Source organism: Marmota marmota, unplaced genomic scaffold, assembly GCF_001458135.2.
Source record: "Marmota marmota marmota unplaced genomic scaffold, marMar, whole genome shotgun sequence".
Classification (NCBI taxonomy): domain Eukaryota; kingdom Metazoa; phylum Chordata; class Mammalia; order Rodentia; family Sciuridae; genus Marmota; species Marmota marmota.
The window spans coordinates 3851955-3864625 of record NW_026000242.1 but is presented as its reverse complement, the minus strand read 5'-3'; the positions used below and the strand labels follow the sequence as shown (position 1 = coordinate 3864625).

General features: G+C 33.8%; 1 protein-coding gene across 1 annotated transcript in view; it reads left to right on the top strand.

The window, feature by feature from the left end:
• Arhgef12 (Rho guanine nucleotide exchange factor 12) overlaps window positions 1-12671 on the top strand; it is a 166025-nt gene that overhangs the window by 143900 nt on the left and 9454 nt on the right. The window contains exons 28-35 of the mRNA XM_048795610.1: window positions 2153-2263; window positions 5505-5582; window positions 6914-6989; window positions 7838-8005; window positions 8798-8885; window positions 9463-9546; window positions 9691-9770; window positions 10170-10403. Of these exons, the coding sequence (XP_048651567.1) occupies window positions 2153-2263; window positions 5505-5582; window positions 6914-6989; window positions 7838-8005; window positions 8798-8885; window positions 9463-9546; window positions 9691-9770; window positions 10170-10403 (919 nt within the window). The remainder of the gene's footprint in view (window positions 1-2152; window positions 2264-5504; window positions 5583-6913; window positions 6990-7837; window positions 8006-8797; window positions 8886-9462; window positions 9547-9690; window positions 9771-10169; window positions 10404-12671) is intronic.

Below are 12671 nucleotides of genomic sequence, written 5' to 3'. Positions count from 1 at the left end.
AAAAAAAAAAAAAAAAAAAAAAAAAAAAAAGAAAAAAGAAAGAAAAAGAATATGTCCTGCTAAGTAATCTCTCACAGCATCCTGATGCTTGGAGTTGGATTTTCTAAAAAAAATCTAATCCAGTCTTCTTTAGACTGTTGGATTTAATGTATCCATTAGTAGCTATAGTGAGAGTTTGGCAAACTGTGGGGATTATGGTCCAAATCAGGAACACTGCCTAGTTTTACAAATAAAGTTTTATTAAACACAGCTTACACAGCCTTACCTATCTGTTTACATACTGTCTCTGCCAGCTTTTATACTGCAATAGCAGTGTTGAGTAGTTGCAAGAGAGGCCATTTAGTCTGTAAAGTATAAAACAATTATCTGATTTTTTATAGAAAAATTTGTCCATCCTCATTCGAGCATATATATTTGTTTGAAGAACATCTGTATTAGGTTGAAGAGATGTTTTGTATCTATATATGTAGTTCTACTAAGTTAAACCAATGTGCTATCATCATTCCAGCTCCTGTTTTGAAACATGAAGTGAATCTGAGTTTCTCAGTTTAGCTTTAGGCTCTCATACTTTTTTTGAATTAATATTTGTACAATCTAATTCCTATTTCTATGTCTGAGAATTTGCATAATTGAGAAACATTCGTACCCGTTAATTTTTATACCTTATTATATCTGTTCAGTATAGCTGGACCATTGTTGACTATAATTCTGAATGTTCTGATTTTGGTATCTCTTAGGCAAAATGTAGCCTCAGCACATTTTGGTGAACTTTATCTTCTATTTTAATGATATAAACATTGTAATTGATTTTCTTTCTTTAGATATAATCTCAAATTCAAAGAAACTTGTTTTGGAATTTTTTTGAATTGTGTTACTTAAAAAATATTGCTTTAACAGGGCCACTGGACATAATTATATAGGCTCTGCACTATGAAATTCTAGGGGGAAAAGAGGGTCCTGTTTTATATAGCTTACAAAGTGAGTTGAGACCTTCCCCCTGTAGTGTGTAATATTATGATCATTATATTTTATGTAATGCATAATTTCTGAATTTAGGGTTCTATATTATGGTTTCTTTTTAAAGATGAAAACTTATGTTTTAAAGTACTGTCATCAGGTGTTTTCCCAAAAGATCTAAAATTGGCATACTATATAAAGCAACATAGCCATATCAATGTGTTTATAGCAGCACAATTCACACTACCCAAATTATGGAATTTACCCAGTTGAGCCCATCAATAGATGAATGGATTAAGAAATTATGGTGTGTATATATACACAATGAAGTTCTATTCAGCCATTAAAAAGTGATATCATGGTGTTCACTGGTAAATGGATGGTAATGGAGAATATCGAGCCAAGTGAAATAAGCCAAATTCAGAAACTTAAAGGTGGAATGTTTTATCTCATATGCGGAAGCTAGAGTAAAATAACGGAAAGGGGGAGGGAAGGATAAGATTATATAAGGAACCAGTCAAATGCATTAATTAATAGAAAATCTAAAGGAAGTCTAGTGTAGTAGAGGCAGGTGGGGAAGGAACAGAAGGGAAAAGGGTGGAGGAAGGGGGATCATGAACTGAAATTGACTTCATGCATGTATGAGTTTTTTGGGATGAACCCAACTACTATTACAACCATAAAGCTCTATTAAAAACAAATCCAAGTTGTATGCCACTTACAAGCCTATATTTATAAGTTTGAGAGAGTACAATAAAGAAAACTATTTAAGAAATAGATTCTGATTTCTTTATCAAAAAGGGTTTTAAATAATGAGTTAAATATACAATTTGTTTAGGCTGTATTTTTTACACTATGTATGTTGATATGTAGTAATTCTTGAACCAGGTTAAAATAATAAATTATTTCAATACTGTAAAATTTTTCATCTGAATATATCTAGTTTTTTGTTAGAAAACTTCAAATAAAAAAAATTCTTGGTCACAAAAAAAAAAATAAAGTATTGTTATCAGAGGTCTCACCTATTCAAAGACTATCCAAATCAAGATTCTGCCATACATTTTAACCTAGCATAAAAATATTTAGGGTCTTAGTATGTTCTTATGAACTGTTGAAATAAGATGAAATCTCATGTATATATTTATATATTTTTTCTTTTTTTAATTTTTCCTATTTTACATTCTGAATTTCTTCCCCATATTTAGAATGGCCAATGGAAAGAGAGAAGGTGAAGAAAGCTGCTGATCACTGTCGTCAGATCTTAAATTATGTAAATCAGGCTGTCAAGGAGGCAGAAAACAAACAGGTAAAAAGGAAAAGCAAGAAGATAAGGATGGCATTGAAAGAATATTAAATTCATATTACCTAGGATCTGTGAAATAATTGAAATTATCATTACATGATTGATGGGCAAGGACATTTGTTAGCTTTACATCTATACATGTAGTATGTGAGTCCAGATTTTTTTTTTTTAAAGTACTAGAGATTGAACCCAGGAGTGTTTTACCACTGAGCTACATCCCAAGCATTTTTTTATTTTTTATTTTGAGACACAATCTTGCTAATTTGCCAAGGATCTTCCAGTGTTGCTGAGGCTGGCCTCAAACTTGTAATTTTTCTTTCTCAGCCTCCTGAGTCACTGGGATTATAGGCATGTGCCATCACTCCCAGAAGTTCAGATCAACTTGTTATATCAGAGTTGTATTTGACTCTTTTGAACATCTCTTGCTGTTTGTTTATTCATTTATCTATTCTGTGGAACATACACTGTAGGCTGGGAGCAAGTCTAGAGGGATTAAGAAATTGAGCACAATAACTCTCCACATTGAACTTTTATCTAGTAGAATCAAAAGGCATTTAACAGATTTTAGTACAAGCATTTTGAGTCAGTATTGGTAACTGTATGAAGGAGAATTTAAGGATACTATCAGTTAAGTATCTCACTAGGAGGCCTAACCTTGTTTTGAGATGTTAGAATGACTTTCAGAAAAAGTTCCCTAGAGGAATTGAAGTTTGAATCAAGTTTGGAAGGATGAGTAGAAATGAGTCAAAAGAACATGGAAAGGGACAACCTACAGGTATAGAGAGCAAGCAGTATGTGTGACATAAAAAGCAAGTCCAGTCTGTTTGAGTAACAACTGTTAGATCAATGTGGATCGTGCCTATAAAGTAGTGAGAGTACTATAAAATGAGGTAGGGTAGGCCAGAGGCAAACAACAGAGGGTTCTTTCAACCATGTTAAAGACTTTGATTTTTATTCCAAGAACAATAGGAATTTATTATAGACATGAAGACCTTGGAGGTGTGTAGATTTTTACTGGGAGGTTTCATTCATACTCCTATGTGGAGAGTGGGTTGAAAGAGGTAGGTTTTAAATGAGAGATACAAGTTAGGGGTCTGACCATAGTCCAGAATAACTGATGGTGGCTCTGAGAGAGACAGGAATTGGAGGAATATTTAAGAGATGAAATTGGCAGGATTTGGTGATTGATTCAGAGAAAGATTTGAGGAGAGGCTATGTCAAGAATAAACACAGGTTTCTGGCTTGCATATGTGGATGGTCAGGAGGAGTGGAGATAGATCTGAGGAGGTGGCGAGATGCAGTAATTAGTTATCTATGTGGGTCCACCTTTAAGAGGACTGTACTGAAGATAAATTTTCAGATTTTGAATATACAGAGGCTAATTGAACCCATGGAAATGAGTGTAATATCTTAGGAGCTAAGTATGGTGACAGCTTTGTTGGTGAGGCTGTAGAACAACAGTGTAGGTACTTTCTAATGTATTGTTTGGAGGGTAAAAAGATAAAACCTAAGGGAAATTTGGCAATATTTGTCTAAATTAAATGCACATACCCTTTGACCCATTTCAAGAGAAATGAAGGTGTATGCCTACAAACAGACTTACCGGAATGTTTATGGCAGCTTTATTCATAACAACTAAGAATTCATCAGATGGAGAGTGGATAAACCAACTGTGGTGTAGTCATAAAATAGAATACTGCCAGGAGATAAAAAGGAGTGAATCTCACATTATGCTGATTGGAAAGAAACCAGACACAAAGGAATACTTATATATAAATAACTATTTATATAAACTTCTAAGAGGCCAAATTAATCTATGGTAGGAAAAGTATCAGAAAAATGGGAATGTGGAGGTTAACTGGGAAGAAGTAGAAGGAAACTTTCTGGGGTGATGGTAATATTTCATATCTTGATAGAAGTTTGAATTGCATGGGTATATGCATTTATCAAATATTATGTAAAGATACACTTAAAATATGTGCACTTCACCTTATTAAATTTTACTTAAAGAACTCTACACAGATATTGAACTTCTGTTTATGAAATGCATGCTGCAGTATTTAGGGGAGGTGTATACTTAGATCTATGATTTTGAAATGCATCCAAAAGACAAAATGGATTGATTTGATAGATACAGGAAGAATTGATGGATAAATATGTAATAAAACAAAACAAGTGTTAATTGTGGAATGTAGGTATTGGGTATGCAGGTATTCATGACACAATTTCAAACTTTTCTGTGTATTCGGAAATTTCATAATGTTGAAGAAAAATGCACATAACCTTTGATTCAGTGTTTTTATCTGGAAATTTATCCTGAAGATATATATGCACAAGTGTACAAAGGCATATGTTTAAGGTCTTTCTATTACAGTATTATTTGTTATTAGAGAAGACTGATAGTCACCAAAATGCCTATTAGTAAGAGGTGTTTAAATTATAGTTCATTCAGTTAAATATTATACATAGTCTTTGAAAAAACATGAGACTTATCTCTATATATGTGCTAATATGGAACAATCTCCAAAATATATCTCCTATCACCTACCCCTTCTAATACACACACACACATGAAATACATATATTAATCTGCCAATTGAATGAAGAATACCAGAAAAATAGATGTGTGAATATATTATACTACCACATCTTAAAAGCGTGTGTATACACACATAACACACACGGTTGTATATACATGTATTCTCTTTGAATAGGATTTTTCTTAATGGCCATCCAAGAAATAGATATTAGTGCTTTCTTTAGAGACAATTGGGAATAGAGAGAGGGCAAAAGAACAGGGTTGTTTGCCATACTAACCTTCAGAAATTTGTACTATCTGTATGATTTACATATTCAGAAGTATAAGATGGTTAAAGGCCAATGAGTTTGAAAAGAAGATTGAGAAGGGACAGGCAAGGAGGAGGAAGGAAAACTACTCCTGAATGTTTTTCTGCAAAATGCCTTTCGTATTTAAGAAATTTTATGCAGGTTATTTGAATGTAAACTTTATTCCACTTTCAAGACAGAGAGTGTTAATAATAGTTGAATATAAATGGTATGTGTTATGTTCATAGAGTATAATAATGCTAAAGCCAAAGAGGTGTTTTAAGAAAGAATGGTTGTTAGTTATGTCTAGTGTTGCAGTGAGCTCAGTTCAACACAGATTAATTATGTCCACTTGATGTGGAAACAGAGAGGTCATTGATGACCAAAGCAGTAACCTTGGCTCCATCCTGATTTTCAGCGCTTAGAAGATTATCAGCGTCGCCTTGATACCTCCAATCTGAAGTTATCAGAGTATCCAAATGTTGAAGAGCTCAGGGTGAGAGATGGTCTAATCATAATTTTAAAAATAAAATAGAATGTACTAAAGACCTGGCAGGTAATTAACATCTTAGTGGGAATATTCATCACTTGAAGGAGTTCTATATCATAGATTATCTTTATTTATGATTTTATTCTGCTTTTTAAATGTCTTATCTGTGTAAGAATTATTTTTGTCTTTAGATCATTTTGTGAAAAACTATAATTTTACATGACAGGAATTGTCAGGAGACTAAGGAACACTAATTATTAGTAATATTACTGTATTCTTTCTCTCTCTCTTTTTTTAAACTATTTATTTATTTATTTATAATGGTGCTGGGCACATGCTAGGCAATCACTCTACCATTGAGCTACATCCCTGGCACATTTTATTATGTTCTATAGCTTGTTTACTACAAGAACTTTCCAGATGATTGAATAAAGCAGAATAACTTAATTATTTTTCTGTGAAGCTCTTGAAAAATATAAAAACTTGAAACCATTGCAGGAATAATAGTATTTTCTAATTGCATCACTTGTATGTGGACTTTTATACTAATAAACTTTTTAGGCGTGATGAATCTTTTTTATACCATTTCATTAAGTGGTTGTTTTGGCAGATTCGTTTGGTGACTATTTAAAATAGATTTCTGTGTCACATGTAACAGTTTATCAAGAAGCATGCTAATGTACTTATTCCATTGACTTCCAGAAAGGTTTTCCGAGAGCTGCTAATGCTAAAAAATTATTCTCTTACTAAAAAGCTACTGATTTTAGAGTAAGCATGAATAATAGTACTTGGACTTTTCATGGTGAATGCTGTGCCTTAAAGCTTTATTTGCAATTAGAACCTTTGAACTCAGAAGCCTCTTATAGATAAGCATGTACATCACCCTCATCCAGTTATTGCAGTTAAGAGATGGATTGGGAATGAGTTGGTTTACTGCTTGTAATTTCGTTATCATAAGCTATTATCTCTTTGGAGTGAGAGTTGAAAGATAATACTCTTGAATGTTTTTCTCCAAGATGCCTTTCCTATTTAAGAGATTTTATGTAGGTTAATTTTTTTAAAGTTTTTTAAAATTATACTTTAAATTGTTTTGCACACTGGGGACACACACACACACACACACACACAGAGGGTGCGGGGGAGGGGGAGAGAGAGAGAGATGCAGGTTACTTGAATGTAAACTATTCCATTTTCAAGACAGAGAGCATAATAATAGTTGAATGTAAATGGTATTCATTATATTAAGAATGTTTTGAAAAGAAACAGAATATTATACAGAATACCTTCTCATTGAGTGCTTGGAAATAATTTGCGTGTAACTTTCTTTACTTTGGCAGAATTTGGATTTAACAAAAAGGAAGATGATTCATGAAGGACCATTGGTTTGGAAGGTGAATAGAGACAAAAGTATTGGTGAGTCTGATATTATCTGTCAGTTTTGAGAAGAGTGGAAAAAGGAAAAGAATAAGAATTTCATTTTACCAAAGGGAAGAAGAAAGAACCATTTACAATTTTCCCTTAAGAGAGTTAGCAGTGCTATTTAGAGGACTTCTATTTGTGTTATTTGTTATATATGTGTGTGTGTGAAATATTCATTTAGGAATGCAGCAGAAAACTTTTTCATGATTCGGTCCCATTTCCATCATTATTGTATTCTAATGAATCTTTATAATCAGCTTTTTTTTTAGACCATTACCTCTCAAATTATATGTAGTGAGAGAATATTGTTCTTTAGTTCTATTGGTTACAGACTCACTTTGGTAAAATACAATAAAAATTAAAAAAAAAAAAGAAAGAAAGAAATCACAGGGCTGGGGATATTGTTCAATGACAGAATGCTTACCTAGCATGAGTAAGGCCCTTGGTTGATCCCCAGTACAGAGAGAAAGGAAGGAAGAGAGGGAGGGAGGAAGGAATACCAATGTCAATTTTCAAATTTATTAGCTTTATCAGAAATAAAATTTCTCAACCAGGTACAGAGGTGTGCACTTGTAATCCCAGTGGCTTTAGGAGGCTGAGGCAGGAGGATTGCAAGTTCAAAGCCGGTCTTAGCAACTTAGTGAGGCACTTAGCAACTCAGCAAGACCCTGCCTCTAATAAAATATTTAAAAAGGGCTAGGGATGTGACTCAGTGGTTAAGCACCCCTGGGTTCAATCCCCAGTATGGAGAAAAAAAAAATTTCTCTGTGACATTCTTTTAAAGTTTATTAAACATATCTCAGTTTCTGTACTTATTACCTTTTCTACATCTTTATTTCTAGATCTGTACACATTGCTGCTGGAGGACATTCTTGTTTTGTTACAAAAACAGGATGATAGGCTGGTGTTAAGGTGTCATAGTAAGATTCTGGCATCTACAGCTGATAGCAAACACACATTTAGTCCTGTCATTAAGTTGAATACAGTGTTGGTTCGACAAGTGGCAACGGGTGAGTATGTCCACCAAAGGATAGTAACCTCCAGATGAATTATGAAGTTGCATCAGTAGTCACTGTTGTTTAAATAGCACAATTGGCTATTCTTAGGCAAATGAAATACAGTTTATTTACTGTTTAGAAAGGAAATTTAAAGTTTATACCCCCAAATTACTTGGGATGCCTAGATTCTCTGAGTGATTTCTGCATTTAGAAATTTTTTTGCAGTTATTTTGGTCTTTATTCTGTGTTCAAATCATTGATAAATGCCAATGAAGATAGTGCATTGAGAGGTAATCCCAATGAGAAGACTTTCATTAGAGTGGTATGTTTTTTGATAACTGAAGAGGTGTGTGTAGTTTGGGTTTATTAAAGCCAGTTTAGGTTGGCAAGTTGTATTTTAACTGTATTACAATGATCCTTTTCAAAACTTGTTAGTTATATGAAGGCAAAGTAAATTTATGATATCTTTTTTCTCAATACTCACTGAATGTTATTGACAACTTAGCAAAGGGGCAGTTCAAAATAAATGCAAAAGAATAATAGCATTCAGTTTAGTAATTTAGATTTTGACATCTTTTTCTAACTACTGTGGAATTTAGTGTTAATTTTTATAATCTTTGTTCTATTGAAGTGTAACATATATAGTAAAACATACAGTAAGTTGCTCATAATTAAAATGTACAGCTTGATGAATTTTTGCAATGTGAGCATATTCAACCTTTATCTAAATTAAGACCCTAGAAATATCCCTTATGAACTCTCTAGATCATATTAGTAAATAAGTTTTGTCTTGTTCTTTTCCAGACAACAAAGCTTTATTTGTCATCTCCATGTCAGACAACGGAGCCCAAATTTATGAATTGGTGGCACAGACAGTCTCTGAAAAGACTGTGTATGTATTAGATTTAGCTTCTTTGTTCTAATTAACATTTTTTATTATCCCAAGGATAATATTCCATGAACTTGTTTTTATAATAGACTTTATAAACCAAAATCTATATTGAAACTAAGCACTTCTTCTATATCCTTTTTTTTTTTTTTTTTTTATGTGGTACTGGGGATTGAACCCAGGGCCTTTTGAATGCAAGGCAAACACTCTACCAACTTAGCTATATCCCCAGCTCTCCTCTATATTCTCTTAGAAACATTCCTCTAAGAACTTGTTCCTTTTAACATTGATGTCTTTTGATTCTGTTCTATTACAAGTAAATTTTCTAAAGAAAAATTTCTCAGAAGTATCAAGTGAATTGTTTTACTGGGTAATATGCCCATGTTGTTAGAATTTTCTTTCAAGGGTGATTTTGGAATCTTAACTTAATAGTGTGTTGCCAGAATAATAGTCTCTGGCAGAGTGGGGAGTTTTTGGTTCGGTCAGTTTGGTTTTTGTTTCACTTTTATTTTTGCTTTCTGAGTGTATTTCTTTTTTCCTTTGCTTCTTGTATTTTGGATTTCTTTCAAACTTCGCGAAGCTGGCAGGACCTAATCTGTCGAATGGCTGCATCAGTGAAGGAGCAATCCACAAAGCCAATTCCATTACAGTCACCAGCTTGCGAGTAAGTGTTCCCTGGTGTTGTAATAGGACTTATTTTGTAGTTTTGGTTAGAAAAGAGATGGGTAATTCTTATATTTGTTTGCAGTGATGTTTAGGTACCTCATGAAGCTGAAAGATTGTTGTTGTTGTTGTTTTCTTCCTACAGAGGAGATAATGATGAAGAAGAACCACCAAAATTAAAAGTAGAACAGCATGGCATTTCAGTCACTGGTCTACAAAGTCCAGGTAAACTTATCTCTTAGGATAAGAATGGGGGCTGAGGATGTAGCTAGCTAAGTGGTAGAATGCTTGTCTAGCATGCATGAGGTTCTGGGTTCAGTCCTCAGCACCATCAAACACAAAAACTGATAAGAATGAACAAATGTAGCCTATTACCTATTGAAATTACCTAAAGAAAGTTTGAAACTTTTGGTTTACACAGTTGCTGGCATCAGCTATACAATTTAACAAACTCAACTTGTAAACTTTCTGTGTGCCAGTATAACATTGCTTTATGTGCTGTGTATTTTACTTGATGCCTTGTAACTTATGTGCTCTTTTTTTCTAAGTATTTTCTGAATGCTTCATGTTAAAAGTTAAACTTTTTGTTGAAATATACTCTACCTTTTCTGTTCCACTAAACAGACAGAGATTTGGGATTAGAGTCTCCCTTAATATCATCAAAACCTCAGTCTCATTCACTGAGTATCTCTGGGAAATCAGAGGCAGATGATCTTTTTGTGACTGAGAGACAGTTTGCAAAGGAACAGCATACAGATGGGACACTAAAGGAAAGTGGAGAAAATTATCAAATAACAATCCCAGATCCACACTTGCCTGTCTCAGAAGAACGGTGGGCATTGGATGCACTAAGGAATTGTAAGTTCTATTCATAAATTACTGCAGATACCTATTAAGTACCAGCATTCTATAATGTACTGAACAGCCATTTAGGAAGAATCCAAAGGTGTATAAACTTTTCCCTTCAAGATATTTACAGTCTATTTGGAAAGATGATAGAAACCCCTACCCACCCTACCTGTACCTTTTTAAGGAAACATTCAAACAGTAACAATGCAGGTATGTCAGAATTGATTTGGGTTAGAATGATCAGAGAAAGGCATTAGCGAACAAGAAAGATGTGATTATTGTCTTGAAGGATGGGTAAGATTCAGACAGGTGCATAGAATAGAAGCCATTTAGACCAGAATACTGGTAAGACCAAAAGCATCAGCAGGAAACTGTGCAAGTGTTCAGAGACAGTAAGCAGACTAACTGGCCTATGGTAGAGGCTGTAAGTTACAGGACTATGGGAAAAGTTGAAAAGATAAAAAAATGTGCTGTTCAGCCCAGCCATTGTGAACTTTGAATACCAAATTGGGCACTCTATACTTCAAGGATAGCATATTACCATGTTTTAAGAGCCTTTTCAAACTACACATATTCTTCTACCTTTCTCATGGAAATTATCATATTATCTACCACAGATTATTGCCACACACAAACCCCACTCTATTAATTGCCCCCTTCCCTCTCTGGACTGGTTGATAATCACTGTTACAAATAGGAAGATACATCTCTCAGGTGTAATAAGGTGGGGAAAAGTCCAAGAACAGTTGGTATAGCTGTAGAGAACCATTTGAGGTTTTTAAACTAGGGTATAAATGAAAAAAGATTAATTGAGCTAAAGGTCATACAAGGATTTGAAGAGAAAGAGGCTTGGAGTGATATGCTTACTAAGTAAGTTATTATAGTAGTCTGGATTTGAGCCTGAAAGGGTTTGGACTAGAATGGTTTTAGGAGTGGAAATGAAGTTAAGGAATCATTAAATACTTAGAGCGTTTGACTTATTTGGATGTGAGGGCAAAGGAAAGCAAAAATGTAAAGATAATTTCAATATTCTAGTCAGAATACCACCTTCCCTACCTCTTTTTGCCCCACTTGATGATTTGGCACAGATTATGGGCTCCATTTTAAGTCATGTCAACATTTAGATAATGAGTGGCAAACCATTCAAGAGAAAGTGACTAGCACAAAGTTGGCATTTCAGGGAGATATTTGAGTGTCAACACCATAAGAATTCATGACACCTCTCAGGAAGTAAATGTAGTGAAAGACAGAAGAGAGGGTTAGACACTCAGACACATGTGGAAACTAATTTCCTAAAGAAACATAAGATAGAAATTAAGCCCAGGATGAAAGTAGGAAATTAGCTAAAGTTATTTAAAAGCTAAGGATTGAGCCCAGGGGCACTTAACCACTGAGCCACATCTCCAGCCTTTATTTTGAGACAGGGTCTCATTAAGTTGCTTAGGGCCTCTTTAAGTTGATGAGGCTGGTTTTGAGCTTACATCCTCTTGCTTCAGCCTCCTAACTGCTAAATTACAGGTATGCACTGATGCGCCCTTCTAGTCTTGGTGATCTCTGATAGTTTGACTAACATTGCCCTAGAACTCTGTCATTGTACGAGTGACTTCAACATAAATTTATTAGTTCATTCATAGTTTAATTGGTTATTATTTTCTACAACATATAGAAGCTATACAGCTAGTAAGATAATTTTTAAAAACCAGATGAATATCTTCTTATCTTTGGAAATTAGATACACTACTACCAAAAAATAGGAATTAAATTATTACAGGGCAATTTTATTTTCTTCTTCACCATGTAGGGAGATTCTTTGTATTATTAATAATGATAAATGTTCTATGTGGCTAATAAAACTAGAAAAAATAATGCCTATGTATATAGTGTTCTCCTGGAAAAATCAGAAATTTTAGCTTTTTTTGTTTGTCTAGTTTAGACAGCCTTTCAACATCCTTAAGTACCTTTTGAGTTTTAGTCCACTTATATAGAAAACAAAATAGAGACATGATGTTGGTGTTTGGGTTTTTTTTCTAAAGAGGAGTACCTCCCTATTCATGATGCTTAACTCTTATTGAGTCTAGTTTAATGTTAACTCATTTGTAGAAGATGATGCTTTTTTTTTAAGGTTATTGTATAAAATGGGTATTTTGGCAACATGTTATTAAAAGGTGCTTAGATTTGGAGATGATTGGAAACTCAGCTAACTGATTCTGGCTGTCTGAGGCTATGGTTATAAATATGCTTTCCTTTTTTTTTTTTTTTTTTTTTTTTTTTTCCCCC